Source organism: Trachemys scripta, chromosome 4 (genome assembly GCF_013100865.1).
Source record: "Trachemys scripta elegans isolate TJP31775 chromosome 4, CAS_Tse_1.0, whole genome shotgun sequence".
NCBI classification, from domain to species: Eukaryota; Metazoa; Chordata; order Testudines; family Emydidae; genus Trachemys; species Trachemys scripta.
Window position 1 is genome coordinate 86,630,505 of NC_048301.1, and position 23,024 is coordinate 86,653,528.

General features: G+C 40.4%; 1 protein-coding gene across 2 annotated transcripts in view; it reads left to right on the plus strand.

Moving 5' to 3' along the window:
* LUZP2 (leucine zipper protein 2) overlaps window positions 1–21,900 on the plus strand; it is a 355,370-nt gene extending 333,470 nt beyond the window's left edge. For both annotated transcript variants that reach the window (XM_034769830.1, XM_034769831.1), the window contains 3 exons: window positions 1,974–2,054; window positions 19,832–19,912; window positions 21,510–21,900. In XM_034769830.1, the coding sequence (XP_034625721.1) occupies window positions 1,974–2,054; window positions 19,832–19,912; window positions 21,510–21,614 (267 nt within the window). In that variant the 3' untranslated portion in view covers window positions 21,615–21,900. The remainder of the gene's footprint in view (window positions 1–1,973; window positions 2,055–19,831; window positions 19,913–21,509) is intronic.
* Window positions 21,901–23,024: the final 1,124 nt, after the last annotated feature.

Genomic DNA, 23,024 nt, shown 5'->3' on the forward strand with positions numbered 1-23,024 from the left:
GGACAATTGAGAATTTTCCCAGTGTTAGAGATCTCTCAGCTGGTTTACAATTTATACCAACTACTCTCAACACACAAATAATCTGTTTTAAGGGTGGGAGGGACATATTGTGGGTAGGTGCGGCAGGTTTGTATCATTTTTGGTGGTGCCCAGAATGGGTCCAAGTCCCGCTCCTCCCCCCCGCCCCACACACACATACCTGCCTTGTAAGCCAATATATATCTTTTAAAATAATGTAAAAATGTGAGGGCTTTGGGGTAGGGCTGGTGATGAGGGGTTTGGGGTGTGGGAAGGGCTCAGACAGAGGGTTGGGATGTGGGGGTGAGGTCTGTGGGGTGGGGCCGGGGATGATGGATTAAGGTCAGGGTCAACGAGGGGGTGGGGGTGGAAGCCGGTACAAATTACCGAGGCCCGGCGGTCCGGAAGGGGGTTTAGCCAGTCCGCCCTTGCTGGGGGGCCCAAAAAAATTCCGAGCCCGGTTCCCCCCCCCTCTCGTCAGCCCTGTTTAGCTGGTCCGCCATTGCTGGGGGGCCCAAAAAAAAAATTTTCACCAGGGCCCGAACCCGCTCTCGGTGGTCCTGATTACAGTGCAGGAGGGGGCTCAGGGCTGGGGCAGAGGGTTAGGGTGTTGGGGGATGAGGGCTGGGGCTGGGGATGAGGGTTTGGAGTGTGAGAGGGGCTTGGGCTAGGACAGAGGGTTGGGGTGTGGGCTCTGGGATGGTGCGGGATTGTGGATGAGGAGTTTGGGGTGCAGTCTGACTGCCCTGGGGCTGGGGCCAGAGAGGAGGACTCCCCCCATACCTCTCCCTGCCGACAGCAGCGAGCTCCCGGAGAGGGGCCCCCTTCTTCCCCCCCCCCCCCCCCCCAGCAGTACACTCACCTTCTACCCCTCTCAGCTCCAGGAAGCCCCCTGGCCTCCCCTGTGATGGGTGCTGGGGAGGGACTGCCATCACGTGTGTGCCTCCTCCCCTGCTGCTGCCCCTCACTGTAGCCTCACTGGGGGTGGGAGATGGGGTTGCCACTTGCCCAGCGTGGGGCAGGAGCAGTGACTCCAGGCGGGGGACCTCCTGTGCTGGTGGAGGGTCCCACCGAAAAAAGGAAGGCTCCGAGGCGGAAGGGCAGGAGCAGCCTGCCCTGGCACTAGTGAATGGAGGGCTCTGGACTCTGCAGCAACAGTTGATGCTGGCAGAGCAAAACAGGAGGCAGCCACCTGCTTGAGGCAGGGATGCTCTGGGGTCTGGAGGAGGCACGCGGGGGCGGCAGGTGGGGGCCGGGGGACACTTGGGAGAGGCGCGTGGAGATGGCAGCTGGGGTTGAGACCTGGCCTCAAATATTGGTGGAGCTGGGCCTCCGGATCCTGAATATTGCTGGAGCCTGGGCACCACAAGTCCATATAACTCACTGCCCCTGATTGTGAGCATAGAGAAGAGCATGTTTTTACCACCCCAATTCACAACTTCTGTAAGGTCCCATAGATCATAGCCAGTTTGAATAAGATAAAGCAGTTCTTAAGATGTTCCAACATATGCTAATAAGCAAGCCTGGCTCAAAAGTACCAAAAGATTAAGATAGGCATAGATTACTGATATTCTCTTTCTCTTCCCTGCCTTGTGTGTTGGCTGTATCTGGGTGCAGAGGAGAGGCTAGGCAAATGTGTGCTGCATTACACAATAGTATAAAGGAAGTGCTATCCAAGGCAAAGCTTATCAATAAATAAAATCTTCATATTCCAGTCTTCTGTGAGGAAATCTTGATTATTATTGATTTTATAGATAAGTAATCACATTTATCAAAATGCTTTGCAAGACACAAATGCCCTGGAAATACAAAATAGAGAGTAATTGATAAGAGTAATTGATAATTTACAATAAACTTATTGCATTCTATTTGCAATCCTGATTTTCATGTAAATTCTGTCTACAGGTTGTCTCTGTATTTCCTTTTTTTTTCATTTTCTTCTTTCCTACTTTCAGCAAAATGCCTCAGCAGATAAGGAGACCCTTGCCTCAACAAAGGAAGCAAATCGAAGTGTCCAGGAGTGTGATTCTCAAGATGTAAGATTGGGAGTCAGTACTTAATATAGACTGAAAGCAAATATTAAAGCCTTAGAGACAATTTTAATGCTATCTGTTTTTAATAATCAAGACAGTACATATATTTTAAAAGCAATTTCATGTTCAGATGCTGTGAAGCAAATACTGTTTGGTGTACAAGTATGCAGTGTACTCCCTGGGTTTTCTTTAGGGATTGGTTAACAGGGTTTTTAAAGCTTTTGTGACAGTAAAGCAGTAGAAGAGATGTGATTTAATGATTAACCTGTTCAGCAATCTACTTATTCCCTTAGAGATTTGGAACACAGTGAGGTACAGAATCCTGTTATATAACATCCACATTAATAAACAAGCATAGATGTCACAAATGCTTCGGGGGGGGGGGGGGGGGGGGGGAGAGAAGGAACTTAAGGCAGATGTTTAACTTGAGCAGTAATGGTGACAGTGTAATGGTAAAAATCTGCGATCTTGTCAACTGCGACTAGGGAACAAGCTGAAAGCTCAAATCTATAACGCATCAGAGACAGTGGGCTGGAACTGCAGCCCTTACTCAGTTAAAACACTGATGTAGTATAGTAACAAACCTCAAACCAATTTATTATGGCCTGTGTTACAATAAAAACAAAAAAGAGTAGAGTATTGCTGATTTGGATGTTTCCCTGGATATTGCAAAGGATATCACACTAATATGGTCTTAGCAAATGTCCTAATGAGACATGAAAAAAACAATAAGAGAAGACAAGAGACAAATGAGCCTGGAGTGAAATACTAAACACACTAGTTTTTCCTTAAATATAACAACCACTATATCTGTAGGTAACTGGAAAGCCTTCTGGTAACAATAATAGCAGTTTACACATCTTTCATCCACACACTTAAACTGTTATGCAGGGATTACTTTACCCACCTCAGAAGTGCAGCCATCTTCTGTATGGAACACAAGAGCCATTTAACAGCACAAAGGAACACAGCACAACAGGAACATATTACACAACATTTTAAGGAAAGAACTGATTCAGTTAACACTGCAAAGTAGAAAGAGTTGAGCTTGTTGCCTTCAACTCTGTACCAAGCTCCTTCCTGATACCACTTACTGTTTTTTGTTTAGCAAATTGCTCATGAATATATCCCTATTTTTGGTGAATGTTTTTGTTTTTCCCAAGAACTTGCTGAATAGTTTGGACAACTTATTTTCAGATTGTGGGCCTGTGGTGGGGCGATTGCCCCACGCCCAGAGAGGGTGGGCTGCAGCAGGCCTAGGCGCCTGCGCAGACGCATAGCCAATCAGGGAAGGGCTTACAGAGAGCCAATCAGAAGGCAGATTGGAGCCAGCCAATCAGGGCCCGGCCTAGCCATATAAAAGACTGCCCAGAACAGGAGCAGTCGGTCTGTCCCAGGCCTTCAGAGGGGAAGGTCTGTTTCCAGAGCTGGGAGGCCAGCACCACGGACAGCGCAGCACAGTGCAGGCCAGCCTGAGAGAGTGGGAGAAGGCCCTACTCCATAGCCTGCTAGGCGGCAGGCCTGGGAGGAGGAGGCCTAGCGTAGCGAAGGGCTGTTGGGGAAGTGGTCCAGAGGGATAGTCAGAGGAGGAAGGAGAAGGAAGACAGCAAGACTGTCGCCCAAGGGCCTCTGGACCGGGACTCAGAGTAGTGGGCGGGCCTGAGTCCCCCCCCCTTTTTCCCCCCTTGTTTGCTGTGCTGCCCTACGCACAGCCACAGGCCGCAGGGAGCGGCCGGCCAGAACCATGCCAGGTCCTGGACTGTGAGGATCAGACTCGAAGGTGTGGGGCTGTTGTTTACCCCCCGAAAAGGGGTGTGAAGGGACAAAGGGACACTGTTGGAGGACAGTGTTCTAGAAGAAGATGCTGACGTCGGGAGCAACGCAAGTCCGTGCACCCCACAAAGGTGAGACGACAGGCGGGACGCCACCCAAAGAGGGCGCCCTACTGGCGCAAACTAATTCCCCGAGACGACCAGGAGGGGGCGCCACAGCGGTGAGCAACCGACCCTGTCACAGGGCCATTTGCAAATATGGTCCCCATCAATCAGTGTCTCAGTATTATATATATCTATGACACATGGTATGTTTTGCTCACTGATTGCAGCACAGAATTTTTTAAAACAAGAGAATAACGTGAATAATGAACAACAAATAATTCATTATTTGAGCAGCTGTAGTTAAAACATTACAGGGGGGATTACTGAGGCAGAACTAAAGCAATTAATGCATAGTGGCCATACTTTTTAAATAGAGCTGGCCAAAAAAATGGCATTGAAATTTTTTCAACAGAAAATTGGGTTTTTGACTAAATGAAATTTTTCACAAAAAGTGTCTGTTTTCTGCAGAAAAATTTGACTTTTTATAAAAGAAAAAAAAAACTGACAACAGAAGCACTTTTGGTTTTCTGCCAAAAAGCTGAAAAAGTGTGATTCAGATATTCTGTGGGATACTTATGGGAGCTATAGTTTTGGTGCCACATGCTCCAACTCTTCTCTATGGACTGCTTTCCCTAGCTGCACTACATCTCCCATGATGGCCCATGTTGGCTCAACAAAAGGGGAGACCATGAGGCACCAAGTAAAGTATTATAGTATAATTAGGCAAGCCAAAAAAGAACCGGAAGAGCAACTAGCCAAAAACACAAAAACTAACAGCAATTTTTTAAAAGTACATCAGAAGCAGGCAGCCTGTCAAACAATGGGGCCACTGGAAAATCCAGGTGCTAACAGAGCACTCAAGGAAGATAAGGCTAGTGTGGAGAAGCTAAATGAATTCTTTCCATCAGTATTCTCTGTAGAGGATATGACAGAGGTTTCCACATGTGAGCCATTCTTTTTAGGTAACAAATCTGAGGAACTATCCCAATTTGAAGTGTCAAAGAGGAGGTTTGGAATAAATTAAACAGTAATAAGTCACCAGGACCAGATGGTATTCACCCAAGAGTTCTGAAAGATCTCAAATATGAAATTGCACAACTATTAACTGTCGTAAGTAACCTATCATTTAAATCAGCTTCTGTAGCAGATGATTGGAGGATAGCTAATGTGACACCAATTTTTTTTAAAAGGCTCCAGAAGCAATCCTGGCAATTACATGCCAGTAAGCCTAACTTCAGTACCAGGCAAATTGGTTGAAACTATAGTAAAGAACAGAATTATCAGGCACATAGATGAACACAATATGTTGGGGAAGAGTCAAAATCGCTTTTGTAAAGGAAAATCATGCCACACCAATCTATTAGAATTCTTTGAGGGGGTCAACAAACATGTGGACAAGAGTGATCCAGTGTATATAGTGTGCTTGGCCTTTCACAAATTCTTTGACAAGGTCCCTCACTAAAGGCTCTTAAACAAAGTAAGCAGTCATGGGATAAGAGGGAAGGTCCTAACATAGATAAGTAACTGGTTAAAAGCCAGGAAACAAGGGGTAGGAATAAATGGCCAGTTTTCAGAATGGAGAGAGGTAAATCGTGGTGTCTCCCCCCGGATCTGCACTGAGATCAGTTCTGTTCAGCGTAATCAGAAATCCGAAAAAGGGGGTAAACAGTGAGGTAGCAAAATTTGGAGATGATAACTATTGATAGTAATTTTGTAAGTCCAAAGCAGACTGCAAAGAGTTACAAAGGGACCTTGGTAACTGGGTGACTGGGCAACAAAATGGCAGATGAAATTCAATGTTGATAAATGTAAAGTAATGCACATTGGAAAACATAATACCAACTACTCATGTAAAATGATGAAATCTAAATTAGCTGTTGCCACTCAAGAAAGATCATGGAGTCACTGGATAGTTCTCTGAAAAGATCTACTCAGTGTGCAGTTGCAGTCAAAGAAGCTAATAGTATGTTAGGAACCATTAGGAAAGGGATAGATAAAAAGACTGAAAATATCATAATACCACTATATAAATCCATGGTATGCCTACATCTGTAATACTGCATGCAGTTCTGGTGGCCCCATCTCAATAAAGATATATTAGAATTGGTAAAGGTACAAGGAAGGGCAATAAAAATGATTAGGGGTATGGAAAACCTTCCATATGAGGAGTGATTAAAAAGTCTGGGACTGTTCAACTTGGAAAAGAGCCTAAAGGGGGATATGATAGAGATCACTAAAATGATGAATCGTTTGGAGAAAGTAAATAAGGAAGTGTCATTTACCCCTTTTCATAACACAATATCCAATGGTCACCCAAAGAAATTAATAGGCAGGTTTAATACAAAAGGAAGTATTTCTTCACACACCGCACAGTCAACCTGTGGAACTCATTGCCAGGGCATGTTGTGAAGGCCAAAACAAGGTTCAAAATAATTAGATACATTCGTGGAGGATAGGTCCATCAATGGCTATTAGCCAAGATGGTGAGGGATGCAACCCTATGCTCTAGGTATCCCTAGCCTCTCACTGCCAATGGATGGAAAATTCAATGGTTGTCTGTTCTGTTCATTCCCTCCAAAGTGCCTGGCACTGGCCGCTGTCGGAAAACAGGATCCCGGGCTAAATGGACCATTGGTCTAACCCAGTATGGCCATTCTTATGTTCTTATGGGAGATACAATCTGGCCAGGTATCCTGGCCCACATTGGAGAAGAGGGGCATTAGGCATTTTAACTACAATTCCCATTTGACACTGCAAAGCATTTCCAAATTTGATTTTAGTTTTCAGCTGAAAGGTTTTGGCTTAAAGTTTGTTTTTTTCAATGTTAATAGAAATTTTTGGTGAGAGAAACAATTTTCTGAAGAGCTCTCTTAACCTCTATGCAGTTCTTAATTAGGCTAAATTCTCAGTGAAATCAGTGGTAGCTGTGTCATGATATAAGGACGTCATTATATGCTCCCTCCCATCTGCCCCCCCAAAATTGTAGATGATTTTAAAAAGCAACCTAGATAAAACAATTTTAGGTTTGAACAAGCTGAAAAGCACAACATTAACTAATGTTGGAAATATTGTTTCCAGTTTATTCTACCATGAATGACCACAGACTCCAAAAGTAGAATGAGCTAAGAAAGGAAGGTATTTTGTCTTTGAATATTAAATGGTATTTCCTAAGTATGTCTCTGTTTAGAATCTACAGTCCTAATACAAATAAATATACAGTTAATATTTTACTTTCAAAAATGAAAATTTTTGGAGGCATATAGGCATGAATTTGAACTGCCCTTTAGTCCGAAAGTCAGCTGATCTAACAAAGCAGAGAGCTATATTCAATTGCAACAAGCTCCCTTCTGTGCCACCACCTAGTCAGGGCTGGATTAATGCAGGGGCTTTAGGGGCTGAAGTCTAGGGCCCAGGCTAAGGGGGGCCACATTGCAGCAGGACTCAGGCAGGCTGCCTTCATGCCATGGCCCCACACTGCTCCTGGAAGCGGACGGTTTCTGGTATGTCTCTGCGGCCCCTGGCGGGGGGGAGGCGTCGCCACCCGCTGCTCCCGCCTCCAGCACCATCCCCACAGCTACATTGAACCGACCAATGGGAGCTGCGGGGGCGGCATTTGTGGGCATGGGCAGCGCATAGAGACGTTGTCCTCCTCCCCTCAAGGGTGCGCAGAGACATGCCAGCAAGCCGGCCACTTCTGGGAGCGTTGTGGGGCCACAGCATGCAGGCAAGCAGCCTACCTGAGCCCTGCTGCACTGAGAGCCGCCTGTGGTAAGTTCATCCCAGCCAGAGCCTCCACCTCGCACCCCCTTCTGCACCCCAAACCTCTGCACCCAAACGCCCTCCTAGACCCCGCACCCTCTCCTGCACCCCAGCCCCTTGCTCCAGGTCAGAATCCCCTCCTGCACCCAAACTCCCTCCCAGAAAGAAACTAATAGCTCTTCTAAGGTAAGAAGTAGGCTATTTTGAATTAACTTAACTATAGTCTACATGTTTTAAGACTGAAATCTAACCACAGAATGGCTTTATGTTAATTAAAAGGCAAGTTTAGTATAGCGTTAATAGCCTCAATGCCATAATTGCGATAATTTTGTTTTAAATTAGGAAAAAGACTTGCATACACAAAATCTAATAGCCCCGGGCCCACAGGAGTGTTAATCCGGCCCTGCCCCTAGTATGTGTAGCCAGTGCCAGGGAGTAAACCCCCTGCATGTGTGCTCAGGACAAGTCACAGCCTGGCTCTGTGAGAACCAGTATATTTCCGGATAACAAAAAAAATAAAAATAAGGGTAAAATGTGATGGATCCATCAGTCAAGTAAATCAAGTCAATGAGTTTTTGGCTTATCAGTAATAAAAAAAAGAAATTAAATGTATAGAATAGATGTTATAAAGGATACATTACAAAAATGATAAAAAGTGGGCTGGAACTGAATGCATGTTATGATGATGATGCAGGTAGGTGTAAAAGCTTTATTTCATGGTTTTATTGTTGCCTGATCTATTGATTATATATTGATCATATTACTGATATAGATTCCCCAATTAGCACTCATCAATTTGATAGATTCTTTTCCCATGGTCAGGCCCAGTAGTATCAGAATTATTGCTCAGTTGGGAGTCCTGATGGGCATGGTTGCAACACTCACACTTAGGAAATCACACTAAACTTATAATAGTTTTATTAATGCAGGTAGTAACTTCATAAACACTCCAACCCAGCAAGGCAGAATGAGTTGAGCATCCTTGTACGTACACCATCCCTTGAAAAACAACCTGAAGTGTTAGTTATCTTCTTCCACCTCACCATCACAACCATCACCAGTGGTCATCATCTCCCAAGGGCCATATCTCTCCCTTCCAAAGCACATCAGACTGGGATACAACTTTATAATGTGTTATGCTGACACCACTATGCCTAATGCGTATTCATTAGAGGTTTCTCCCCTTTGCCTTATTTGTATTTCCTCCCAATCTGGAGGGCCAGTAGACTGCTTTTTATCTGCTTCCACCCTTTGGTCTGTCCAGTTTGGGTGGCCCTAGCAGGCATTAAAACTCTTGCCAACATAGCTCTCAAGGTCATAGGGACACACAAGCTGACCTACTGCATCAAAGTACAGTCCCCCAGGGAAAGCAGTGCCTCAATTGTCTTGAAGTCCAGCTTCACAGGAGGGAGAGAAACTATAATTTGATATTTTTAGAAACCTGAAAAAAGACTTGAAATCCTGCCCCCCTTCTTTAAAAAAATGTTTCCAAAATGTTATTTTAAGGAGTGATATCTCAGGACTTTTCAGAACTAGAAGCAAATACTGCACCTGTTGGAAAGTTGGGTATTTCCTCTTGTCGATAGGACAATGCTCTTGTCTGCACTTCTGAGCTGTGTCATTTTGAGTAAATTCCAAGTTTGGGAAGAAGAACGGTACCTTTTTTTCCCACATGTTTGTTTGCATGTTGGTTTTACTTTATTTCTATGTTTCTTTGTTGTTATTTTTTAAATAGGAAATGTTTGAAGATGGTCAGATTTTTAAAAATATTATGTTCTAGTGACCAAAGTACAATTAAGGTGGTAGAAAATGCATGACAAGTTATGATCTGTCATTTATTTTAAAAAAATAATATAAGGGTTAAAACTGAGTTTAAAAACCGGAACTTAATGAACATGGTCAGAATCAAGATGTTGCTAAGAAACCTTCAGCAACTCTTTTCTCAGAGTGGTGGAAAAATCCCTTAATTGTTAAACTGAATCTTGTTTATCAGATAATTTTGTAGAAGGATTATTCTTCTAATGACTGACTACCATAGAAGAACATGTGGTATTTTAGACTTCTAAAGAAAAGACAGAGAAAGTAAAGGGCTTGTCAAATATATCAGATATCCCCCCCTGCACTCTTTATGGCCAAATACTTTGATTATTTTTAATTTGCTACTCCTGCTGCAGTTTTTGTTTATGGCTTATGTGTTCATATTAATGTATGTAATTTCTAAAGTGAATACATATACAATTTTATATATAGGTTGGATCTAGATAAGCAGAATGAAATTAATTCATTTGGAAATTGGACAGGCTGGGAAAAAAGAGCTACCTCCCCTCCCCTCCCATGGGACATTCAATGGCTACAAGTAGTTAGATCATCTTGCAATATTAATGTCTTGGTTTATTTAAATCAGTGACATTTTGCCTGAGTCAGGACCTCTGTTTGCCTCCAATACCAATACCAATTTTCTTTTACTCATCCCTGGCATTTATAAAACACTTTAATAAGAAGAATCTTGTCAATTAAATTCAAGAGGATGTTTTCCAGTGGTCAGACAGCTAGGAGATTATCAGTGAAATCCTGGCTCAGTTGAAGTCAATGATATATTTTTCTGTTGGCTTCAAGGGAATCAGGATTTCACCTCATGTATTTTTACTTATAGTGCATAGCAAGCCCTTCTAGTGTAGAATCCTGGACTGAACAATGTCTCAAGCAGAAATTAGACTCCTTCTGTTACAATATTATGAAGAATATTATCAATGTGTAACTTTCACACCCCTCCTCCCCAAAAAAAGAAAAAGCACCATCCAAAGGTCATTCACTACCTTCTTCAGTCCAGAGAATCCTGATGCATATGACACAACATTTAGAATCACCTATTGCAGGGAGTCAGAAATAACATCAAGCAATTTATAAAAAGTTGCTTTATTTAAACAACTGATATTCATCTTGTGTTGGATTTCTAGCTCTCTGTGTTTGCCCTTGCTCAGCCTTTTCTGAAAAACAAAAGTAGTACAGATTTTATTTACTGCCTTCATGTTCCTGCAGTAAACAAATATAACAAATTCATTAATCATTCAGTGGCAAAGGACATTGAGCATTGGACCAAAATATACACATGTTTCTAAGCAACCATGGTATTTAGCTTAATAATTTTGCATCATTCTTAACAGCAAAGCTTTGATCACTGTACTATCCTCCACCCCCCTTTGCCAGTGTGGTAACAAGAGAAAAATAAAATTGTTACTGTCACAAATTTCATTTCAGGCTGGCTCAATTCTGAATCTGACTTCAATTGTCCCATGCTGCCTAAAAAAAGACTATAAAGGTCATGAAGGGTTAAAACAATTTGGTTTTAACTATTAAGCCAGTACACTGAATGCCTAAAACAAGAGTGCTAAAGTGTGAAAAACTGTAGGGAATACCTTAATCAAGAACCAATGGAAACACACACTCAAATATATTACATATATTTAGCACGACATCTTCTTTAATAAGCTGTTTGGAGGCTCTCCAGATATTTAAGTAGATCATTATAATAGTTGATGAGAGATGTTTGTGTGTCCTTGTACTAAACATAGAAGTAATTTGGCTAATGATACAGGACAGTTCTCAAAGGAAAAAATCTATTCTGCACCTTACCATAGTTATGCCATATTTTAATAGCTCATGTGTATTTTAAAACAAGATACAACAATAAAGTTTATATAAACATGAGCCATCTGTGTAGGTTAGCGGATTATCATGAGGAAAAAAAAAGACTAACAGTTAACAAGTCAAGTTCAGCCATGGATGTAAGCAGATAAGCAGATGCAACTTCACTGCCTTCAGTTAAGTCTTTGGCCTTGCATCTTTGAGGGGATAAGTTACTTTAGAAATCAGGGAAACTGACAAAAGAACATTCTTCTCAATATGCAGCATCAGAACTAGAGAAGGGAAGAAATCTCAGAACCTAGAACTAGGGAGAAAGGAGCATGACAATATGTGTTTAATGTTTGAGAACTTGTTATAGTCTAAATTCTCTCAGTTGGTCTGGTGTAAGTCCAGTCTGAGAGCAGAATTTATCATTTTAATCATTAGATCAATGTGAAATATTTATAAACAACACGAAAACACGCAAAACTTGATTGACTGGTGTTTGATACAAATTCAAATGCCAAACCGAGATAATTGAAAAGTTTGGAAGGGATAATGAACTTTTGAGCAAACCTGGGCCCTTTATAATTTTGACTTGAAATCATTTAAATTTCTCCTTTCAGAGAGTTTTGGCATTAAACCAGGTGAAATTTAGCAGATTTTATCTACTTCCTCTTTGAAAGTTTAAGATCATTTGAACCAATAACACAAGAAAAATCCGGGGATTGTAAACCCACCCAAACCCCAAATATATTCTACCTCTGCAATGTGAAACCAGGAGATTCCGGATCAAACTCTGATCTCGTAGATATCAGTTTTACACCAGCTTAACTCCATTGACACTCTATGGAGCTTTAACACTAAGGACTTGTCTACATTGCAGCTAGGAACATGCCTTGCAGCCTGAATAGACAGATGCATGAGCTCTGCTCTAGCTAGCATGCTAAAAATGCACCTTAATAAGCAAGTTGAATGATTAGTTGATCTACACAGTATGTAGTTTTCTTTTTAAGAGTCTTGCTTCACTGATTTAACTGAATACCTTCATAGTCATGTTGTTGCATAGTTTGTAGATCAAATTGAATAATTTAATAGTCAAGAGGCATGCCTAATGTTACTATTCTATTAAAAAAATTACTGAGGATGCATACTGGACTGATCCACTTTCATAATTTACACAGCCAGCAGTGCATTTCCCTAGTTCTGCTGTATAATTCATGGGGTAAGCTGAATACTATAGGTGTTAAATTTTTGCTTACTTTACTGATCAAGCTGCATATTTCATCAGCTGAATTCTCACATACTCATACTTTGTTGATCAAACTGCATACTAAATTGATCAAGATGGATAAATACTTTGTCTTATACCATGCCTTGATTGTCTATCTGCTTTAATATTTACTATTCCAAATTCTTTGTGCTTTAGCGTGTATAAAAATGAATTGCTTTAGGCGTGAGAGGCATTGCACCATGGGATACTTTATTTTACAAATAAAAATAAAGAGGTCATTAATATTTTTCTTAATCTCCACATGGAAAATGTGAAATGAGCCCTTCTCACCAATAAATTCATCCCATGGAAGCACTGTTCTGTTGTTTAGAAGGAAAAAATAATAATAACCCCTTTTTTTGCAGAGAACCAAATTCACACACAGTCATAAAAATTTTAATTCTTGTCAAGACTAAATTTTAATGAGATGTTGTGGGAAAATATAAAATTGAAACAGAAAAGTATAGAAAAATAAACCAATAGAAATAAGGTTAGCATAGGCTGCAAATAAATGAACTTGATTGATCATTTTTTCCATGAAGTTTTCATCTTGGGATCAGACAGTGGGCAGCAGTCTGCATATGCAGCTTTCATTGATTTCAATGAGAGCTCTGCACATACAGGACCTGAAGGATTGGGGCCTTCATAATGCCTCCAAATCAATGGACAACATATGCAAGTCAGTTAATAAATTGTCTGTAATCATTAGGTTCTGGATTAGAAAAATTACTATAGTAGAAAGACTTTAAAGTCAACAAGAGTTTAACAGATTATCAGTGGGGTAAAGGTGTTCAGAATTTGCCCACAGTTAATCTGTAAAGTTCACTCATTAGTAAAGTATCTGTAGGTTGAGTAGCTCAACACCTATCAAATAGAGGAAGGATATGTGCAGGAAAGAGAGCGAGATATCACCTCTGACGTGTCTTCCATTACAGTTTAAATTTGAGGAGGAGTAACAAAATTGCACCTGCACAACCAAAAGGCTGTGTAGATTAGAGGAATGAGCAAAAGATAGGAGGGGCTTGAGTTATAATCCAGACTCTGCTTCTTTCTGTCTCCGTTTCCTGTTCTCCAATGTGTGGTTAGTGACACTTACCTATCCAACTCAAAGGAGTGTAGTGAGAGCTAACTATTTTGTTAATAACTGGACAGTGACAGGAAGGGAGAGACTCTGTCAAGGCCACACCTATTCTAGATTTTGCCTGGCCTTTCCCCACCCACCTCTATACAGGGGCAGGCACACCTCCTTTGAATGCACTCCCTGGGGTCAGGAACCAGGGAATTAGGTGTTAGCTGCAGAGCTAGACTTCTCAATGGGGGTAGGTAAATGTGAGGCCAGGAACCGAAGCAAGAAGAGCTGTGATGGAGTGGGGGAGGCATGCTGCATTTTTCCAAAAGGGTTACAGTAAGGACAGCCACCAGACCACAGTTCCTCTTAATCACTACCTTCACTTCCAATGCAAGCAGGGGGTTAGAGCCACAATCCTGCCTAAAATATGTGACTAGATCAGGCTAATATATACCTTTATCAATGAGATGATCAAAAGGTTTTCCAAGCTGATGAAGTCTGCATTTTATCAAAAAATGATATAATAAATAATAAACCAAATCCCAAAACATCACACATTGCAGCATATTGAGAATAGTCAATTAAACAAGTAAAATATGTATCTGGCAGGACTTTTGTCTTAAGTAGCACCTCTTAGAAGTGCAGCACCTCTCTTTTGTAACATACCCATTGTACCAATAATGCTATAATATGGAGTTGGAACTTGAGTTACCTTACTGGATCAGAGCAGTGGTTCATCTAGTCCAGCATCCTATCTCTGATGGTGGCCAGTAACAGATGTTTGAAAGGAAGGTCAAGAAATCTTTTTGTGAGCTCTTACAGGGTAACCTGCCACAGAGCAGTCTCCTGCTAACTGCCAATGGTTACAGATTGGCTGAAACCATGGACTTAAAATTTCAGAATTCTGTGATCCTTTTTACCATCAGGAAGACTTTGTAGTCTTAACTATAGTGATCAGTAATAAATATCAAGAATAAAAGGAGATGTTGGGAAAGTGGGACACAAGCATCATTATTTTTTCATAGCCTTAAAATTAAATCACAATTTTTAGTCACACTGACTAGCCTTGAAGAGTCTCTTAATATCCCATAATTTCTCTCTTTCATAGAAAAGCCTCCATGGTTCATCAAATATTTGTAACTAGACCAATGCATCTCTGCTGAATCATATCTTCCTTGCTTACCAATATAGTTTCCCAAGTGTGTAATCTCATCCATCTCTTTCATCTATGCTGCTCTTACATCCACATTCTTTATTCATCTGTCACAAACAATAAGAAAAATATGAAGAATATAGCTCTGGGTTGTTTGTTTGTTTGTTTGTTTGTTTGTTTTACATTGGCCCTTAAAGCATAAGCTGAGCTTGTTGGGCTCTGAAATGGATATTAACTAAGGGAGGTGAAGTGATCTTCTAAAGGAGTTGCCTTAATTTTTCCCTTAGTGTTGCAGAGTTTCTTTTCTTTGCAGATATAAGCCTAATAACCTTGTTGAACTTCTCTGATTGGGTTGAGGGAGAGGACAAACGTATGCTATGAATCCCAGAAAGTCCTTCCTGGAAATAAATGGACTTTTAAAATATATTTATCAAGCTCAAAATCATCACGAGGTGTAGTAAGACTGAGTTATAGGCCCAGATCCTGTGTAGGGAGGACCACACTAGTATATATGGATCCTGCAATGGTGTAGAGCTGGCAAAACAGCTCCTGCACCATCTCATTTCCCTCATACCAGCTTACATTTGAAATTGAGCATTGACCCCAGTAGACTTGGGGAATATGAACATGAAACACCTCCATCCATCCTGGAATGGCTTCATTCAATACCACTGCTAAGCCTTCACAGATTTGCAAAAGAGCAAGAGAGAGATTCCTGTTAAGATTTATTTGTCAAATGGAGACGCTGTGCATTGGGTTAGAACTGAAAGACTAATGTTGTTCTTTTGGCACAATTTTAGTTCAAATCCTGCCCTCAGTTAGGCTATGTCTACACTACAAACTGGGGGTGTGCTCATGTACACGTGTGCTAGCTCTCACTAAGCATTCACTGAGCTATCGTGGGTATGTGTACACAAGCAAGGGAATCACACCCTTAGCTCTTAGTCTAGCTATAGCTTTAGACTGGTACACTGAAAACAACTGAGTTGCACTGGATTAACTGAGAGATTGTGGGTTATAACTTTTTAGTTCTCACTGCCTTGAACGCATCCCACTTCTACCCCTTACATTTGGCTGTGTTTTCATCTGTCTATATTTGCATTTCCACTAACATTCTTGCAAACTGTGTTTTCATTCATCTGCTCATGGGCAATGGTGGTTCTGTGTGCAAATTATGAGGTGAAGATTGTTTCTCTATGGGGGAGAAGGGGATGGCAGAATGGGGTATGGGATATGTGCTTGCACATGTGCAAGGGAATATGACTTTACCTCCTACCCACCTCTTTCTGGATGATTTACTCATTGGCACAGAAAGGACTGATGAGTCTTTGCTCACAGGGACTAATATTTTGGTCCACCATTCTATTAGCTTAATAGAGAAGGGTGTGTGTTGGGGGTGAGGAAGTCTCCTAGCACACATCCCTCTCCTTTCATGTGCATTCACAAAGACAGATTACTGCTTCACCCATAGAGGAGTTTTGGCCATGCATCCATAGAGGAGTAGATCTCTACATTCTTTATCCTCCCCACACCTTCTTATTTTCCCAAAGCTATTTGTATCAAAGTCTTTGTGAGTTAATATGTTTGTTTATATATATATATATACTTTATTGTTAAGGTTCCTGAGAAGTAATTTTCTGATATATAAAACTGCTGAAAAATGAATGCATAATATCCAATAAAATATTCTAAAGCCCATAATCTCATGTTCAGTCTTTGTAAGTTAAAAAAATGTGTTTAGCATTTGTTAAATAAATTTGGTATATCATACAGCAGGTAATTAAAAAAAGCCACCTATAAAATGTTGGAGGCTTGCCTTATTAATTCACTAAGTTACCATGATATATGGTGTGGTGCATTGCAATAAAAAACACAGTAAATTGCATTGCAACTCCAGTGGAAATAATGGCAGCTATGCCATGACTCAAGGTATTTTATAGCAATATGGTGGTGTAAGTTATTCATGTCTCCAGTGCATCTATCCTATATTAACAGAGTTATACAAACACATTATACTATGTTTTATTGGGTTTTGGCACTATGAAGAAAAAACGTTCAAAAAGGTTTCATTTTAAGCCCTATTTTTACCTTTCTGATACCTAAGAACATTGGTTTGTCTTGAAAATTGCCATATTTACTTGAAAGCAAAAAAGAAAATCTTACCCAAAATTTGAATAAAATTCATTTTAGAATTACGGGCCATTTAACAAGTATTCTGATATGAAATCATGATGAGTTTCTCCTATCTATTTCAGTTCTAGATCAAAACAGCAGGTTACTCCCTTTTCCGAGCTTGAAAGGGAAATCATCATCTGGAATAAATTGGCATCGCTACGGTATGCTGATTTACACCAGCTGAGAATCTGGCTCTCCAGATAGTTTACTGTCTTCAAAACTAGTGCTCATGAGGCAACTGAAGATTAGATTATAATTAAACAAAGTGATAAGTGATTGGTTTATCAAATTGTACCAGTTACACCTGTAGACCTCATTGCTAGCTAACAAAGCTGTTTAGAGCTGTCAGGCTCTGGTGCTTTTTGAGGGGAAAGTGTCTAGAGGAACCCCTTCAATGTATTGGGTCTCTCTTGGTGGGGAGAAACAGGGATATCCCAGGAGGCACTGCTTCCCCTGATGTCAGTCATGATGCCTGTACTACGATAGGACTGATCCCAAGCCTACTGAAATCAATGGGAGTCATTCCGTTTCACTGGGCTTTGGATGAGGCCTATAGGTGGGCGGAGAAGGGTGGAATCTTGGAGTCTGCTTCTGGGAGACAGGACTGGAAAGCTCCTCAGTGACTACCTGCATGCCTCTTCTCACTGGTTTCCAGTAGTGCTCTGCAGGGACAGAGCCGGTTGGGCCATGGAGCTCTGGAGTGGGTCTACACCTGCTGTTCTGGGCTACAACTGCTGGACTGGGAGTGAAAGTTTGGCCCTTTGTCTGTCTATGCATTTTCTAGAATGCTCATGTCCATGGTATTTAGGATCAAAAAATCAGAGGAATACCACACTGAATGTGTCTGTAAAGAACCTAGCCATTTGCCAGCCCCCCAACCCCTTTTTTGTTATTTAAATGCTTATTCCAGTTTCCAACCATCTCATATTACAGTAGGTAGCTTTTCAACTCTTTTGTAATTTCTCTCAGGCTTTGCTATAGAACCCATTGCCACAATGTGTAAGCACTGAAACAAGTCAATTTTGATCTGCATGATGAACTCTCTCAATGGCATCCACAAAAGATTCGGCTGTTTGTTCTTAGACACTAGAAAACTCTGGTTGGTTGGCTTTGTTGGTTTCCTTTGTTCCTGTTGTGTTTGTTTTTATAGTGGAAGAGTTTTAGGAAACGGGTGGGGTGAATCTTGCAGCATATTCTAAAAGTGGCCAAAGTGGGTCTTGTTCAAACTGCTCATTTAAAAAATAAGTTCCTTTGACCAAAATATTTTATCTCTGAGTCTCACAGGCTTTGTCTTAGGTTTCATTTGCTACATTTTCCTAGAAGTGTTTGCCTGTTTTTCAAGTCATGAATGGGAAGGCAGTCTCTAAAATAGCCAGGACTTGGCCTGCCAAGGGCCTTAACTATTAGAAACAGGACTGGTTTCAAATTGGTAACCAGTCAGGGTATACAGTGCAATGGTATGATGTGTTCTTATCAGTATTTCTTGTTTAAAATGCAGGCTATAGTTCATCTTTGCTGGTTGAATTCATAGTTATTTGTTGGTTAGTAATATGGAAGTCTTCATTGTGACAGAATGTCAATATTTAGTGTGGTCAAACACTAAAGGAATGTAGGCATTGCTCTACTGGTTCAGAACAGTCGCCCACCCAGTCCAGTATCCTGTCTCTAGTAGTGACCAGTACCAGATGCTACAGAGAAAGGAGCAAGAAACCTGCTACTGGACAAATATGGAATATCATGCCCATAGGGGAAATTTCTTCCTATCCCCAGAACCACATCAGTTAATGGCTGGCTTGTGAGATGAAGCATAAAGGATTGGTCCCTTATAAAAAACAATTATTAATCCTAACCATGCCCCTATTACTTGTCTTTGCTCTAAACCATTCCTTTCTTTTCAGTTAATCTTTTCCAATTTAAAAGCTTTTCCATGTCTCTACTAACTTTTGTCACCCATCTCTGGATCCTTTCTATTTCTGTTGTATCTTTTCTGAGACAAATGACCAGAATATTTCAGCTTTTAGGTGACAGTACACCATCAATTTTTAAAATGGTCTAATAATTATTTAGTGTTATTTTCTACTATTTTCTTTACACAACCTAATATTTAATTTGTTAGTTGTTGTTTGTTTTTATGCCCCTTTAGTAAATTTCATTTGTCATCATGCTTCCCATTCACCTAGCTTTGTTAGGTCTTTCTCAAGGTTTTCCCTAGACATGACTAACCTGAACTTTACCTCTCAGTCTATGGCTACGTTGTTACCTTTTAGTAAGAAAGTATTTAAGAACTTCAAATAAATGATATCAACCAATGCTGTTTTATTCACTATTCTATTGACATGCTCAAAGGATTTTAATCACAAAGGCACAGCTTTCCTTTCCAGAAACTTTGCTGATTTCTCCCTCTCACCTCATGTTCATCTAAAGAGCTCAATGTAATGCACTTTCTGTACTTAGAGAGACAGATGCCCTGCTCCCACGCAATCTGTTGATCGTTTCCATTGCCGTACTGATGACACAGGGATGGCCCAGTGGTTTAGGTAATGGAATGGAAATCGAGAAGTCCTGAATCTTCATTCCAGTTTTTACTCCAACTTCCTCTGTGGCATTCATCAAGCTACTTAAATTCTCTGCCACAATTTCCTCATCTGTAATACGGGAATTGTAATTACTTACCTACCTGCCCCACGGGGCTGTTGTGAGGATAAACTGGATAATATTAGTAAAGAGCTTTGAACATAAAAAGGGTTACATAAGTGTCAATCCCATCTACTGAAGGAAAGAAGAAAATCACTGATTTTTTTCCCCAAAAATTTTGTAACGGTGATATGGTTTCAATGATTGTATTTGCAGGTTGGCAAGACTTGTTTGGGGAAGCGCAATAATTCAACATCTCCTCACCTCAAGATGGCAGAAACAGATCCTAGCTTTCAGGTACTTCTGTCTTCATGTAATTGAGCCCTTTTATAAAAGTGTCTTTATCAAATGCAAAATTCCTTGAACTGTATCTGCTTATTCTAAGTCAGTGATTTCTAGGTAGTTCCTAATTAATCACAATGGAGACTTCTGCTCCACTTGATTGAAGTTGGTGGTATAAGATGTTAGGACCTGTTAGAAACAGTTCTGTTAGGAAAGTTCTGTTAGGAATTATTTCAATACTTTAAGAACTTGACTGTTCTAATAATCAGCTAGGCCATTCTTATAAACTCAGGGTTTCTTTTTTGGGGGGAGGAGGAAGAACAATTTCCAAACCTTGGGTATAACTATGATTTAGTGAAACTGTGCTTAATTAAGCATGTTATACAAAGAAAAATTTCAGCAGATCGTATCATAGGACCCCTTCACCTGTAGGTCCAATAAAAATTTAATTACATAGATATTCTGTAGCAGAAATGGGAAGTGCTGTACCTCTGGGCAGCTCAGTAGTTTTGCTTTGTTCTATTCTCCAGCCATTTTTTCTACCACTGATTGACCAGCTGTTTTTCCCCCCTCTGCCACTTAGGGGGTGGGGGGAGCACCAATTTTTTTTTCACCCGAGTCAGCAAAGTGGCTAGGACTCTTCTGGCAGAGACCAGAATTCTGAACCAGACAATGAGAAAGCAGTTGAAGAATATTCTATTGTTTGAAATCTTCCTAGCAGTATCCTCAAATAATAAATCTATAAAAGGTGAGCAATTGATTTCATACAATTGTTTCTACAATGAAAATTTTGGTATTTTGAGAAAGATGCTACAGGTTTCATGGAATGTAGATTAATTCTATAGAGAGAGACACACACACATTATACGTATATGTATACATATACATATAATGTATCTGTGCACTCAGCAGACATACTATAGTTATTTTGAAAGCAGTACAAAGACTAACAAAAATAACTACAGCTGTGTGCACATTATTCTTATAAAAAGAACAGGAGTACTTGTGGCACCTTAGAGACTAACAAATTTATTAGAGCATAAGCTTTTGTGGACTACAGCCCACTTCTTCGGATGCATGTAGAATGGAACATATATTGAGGAGATGTATATACACACATACAGAGAGCATAAACAGGTGGGAGTTGTCTTACCAACTCAATACATGTTCCATTCTATATGCATCCGAAGAAGTGGGCTGTAGTCCACGAAAGCTTATGCTCTAATAAATTTGTTAGTCTCTAAGGTGCCACAAGTACTCCTGTTCTTTTTGCGGATACAGACTAACACGGCTGCTACTCTGAAACCTGTCATTATTCTTATGGCACTATAAGCATTCAGTGTTGATTCTTTGTATTCCAATGTAATATGATGACCGCAGATTGTTGGCTTGATTTTCCTATCACTTACGCAAGTGTAAATTCACTGACTTCAGTTCAGTAACTCTTGATTTAAATCAGGATTGATTTAAAATGAGATCAAAATCAAGGCCTCTGTTTCTTGATGAGAAAGATGACCTTTTTTATTTAACATCCCACTATTCAGCTGTGTAACATTAAATAATATTATAATACTTACATTGATTCTGTTTTCCCCTTTGTGTTGGTTAACAGAAGTTGCACAGCCCTCCATGGATTAAACCTGAAGCTAAAAAATCAGCAGAGACAAATGAGAAGAAGCATGAACAGTCAGATAAAATAGAAGAAAAAGCACTGTAAACATTACCAAGCTATGTTAACAATGTCCTTCATTTGCTATTGTCTTCATATTGTTTTTAGTCCAGAAGCATTATAATGTATCAAGTTTCTAAAGCATGCAACTTTTTTCACTATTTTATGAATGTAAATTAGTCTAGTTTCTAAAATAGACCAATTAGTACCTCTCAGCAATAATCCAATATAAATGGATGTTTGAAGATATGCTTTGTAATACAGTCCAGTTTTTTGAAATATTATTCTGCCCTGATCAGTAACTTGCTTATTATAAATCAGTCTGTTTTGTAAAGAACTGCCATTCAGAAGTTTTCTTTTCTTAGCCTGTTCTGTGTCATAGCTATCTTTACTGTATACTGGGAGACTGAAGTCAAAACGGTGATAAAAGCCTGCTAACATAAAATAATAATAATAATTACATAGTTAGAGTATGCTAACTCAATGCTACTCAAAAGAGTGACTATGAAAATGGCACAATAGGATTCTATATTTATCACCTTTCAATGCCTTCCATCTCAAGTCTACTCAGTTAACAGGTAAAAGGATGTTTGTTTGTTTTTCTAACGGCAACCATTACAAACTCAACTGAATCTCAAGTTGTTTTCTTTGTGGCTTATGCAGCACCAACATAAACATTCTTCAGTTGAAACCAAGTTAACAATTCTACTGATGATGCACAAGCCAGAATGGAATCCATCTCCATCTCCCATAGCTGTGTTGGCCTTGTTGCCCTAACAGGAGTGAAAAAGAGTAAAAACGTACTTTGTCACCATAATTGGCAAAACACTGAGAAAGTGGATTTGATGAGTGCTTGCAGTGGGATGTGCTACCTCTATAGTTCTTAAGAATCTCTTACAGAAAGTGCACTCTGTGCACAGCTATCAGCTCTGCAGAATAGAGAGTAGAACCAGCAGGGAATTAATATCTGGAGAATTGATTCAGCTGAGGTTAATTTAAGCTACAGGGCCCAGCTGCTAGTTCTAAAAGAAGAAGAAAAGGTGAATCTGAGGATGGGGAAGTGCAAATTCTTCTTTGAGTATTTGTTCGAGTGGATCCCAAGTAGGTGTGAATGTGTCTCATGATTAGCAGTGTCTATTGGGCCTTGCTTGTGCAATGCACATCCTCATGCTCCCACCATGGCAACAACACAAAAACCCTTTGATCAAATTTAATTCCTCTTATTAGTTTCTTTATCCCTTTCCATTTAAATGATGAAAACAAACAAAACTCTCCTTTTGTTTTCTTATTACCCTGGTTCCTTGTCCTCACGTAATGGTGAACTCAAAGGCTTGGGGCTTTAAGTCTTGTCCATTTTGCAATTACCTAATCCTGCTCACCAATGTCCAGAACTGCTGTCTAGTCTGCCTCGGAGACTGGCTTACTCTGAACAAGTGCTCTATGTACAATTTGTTCTCA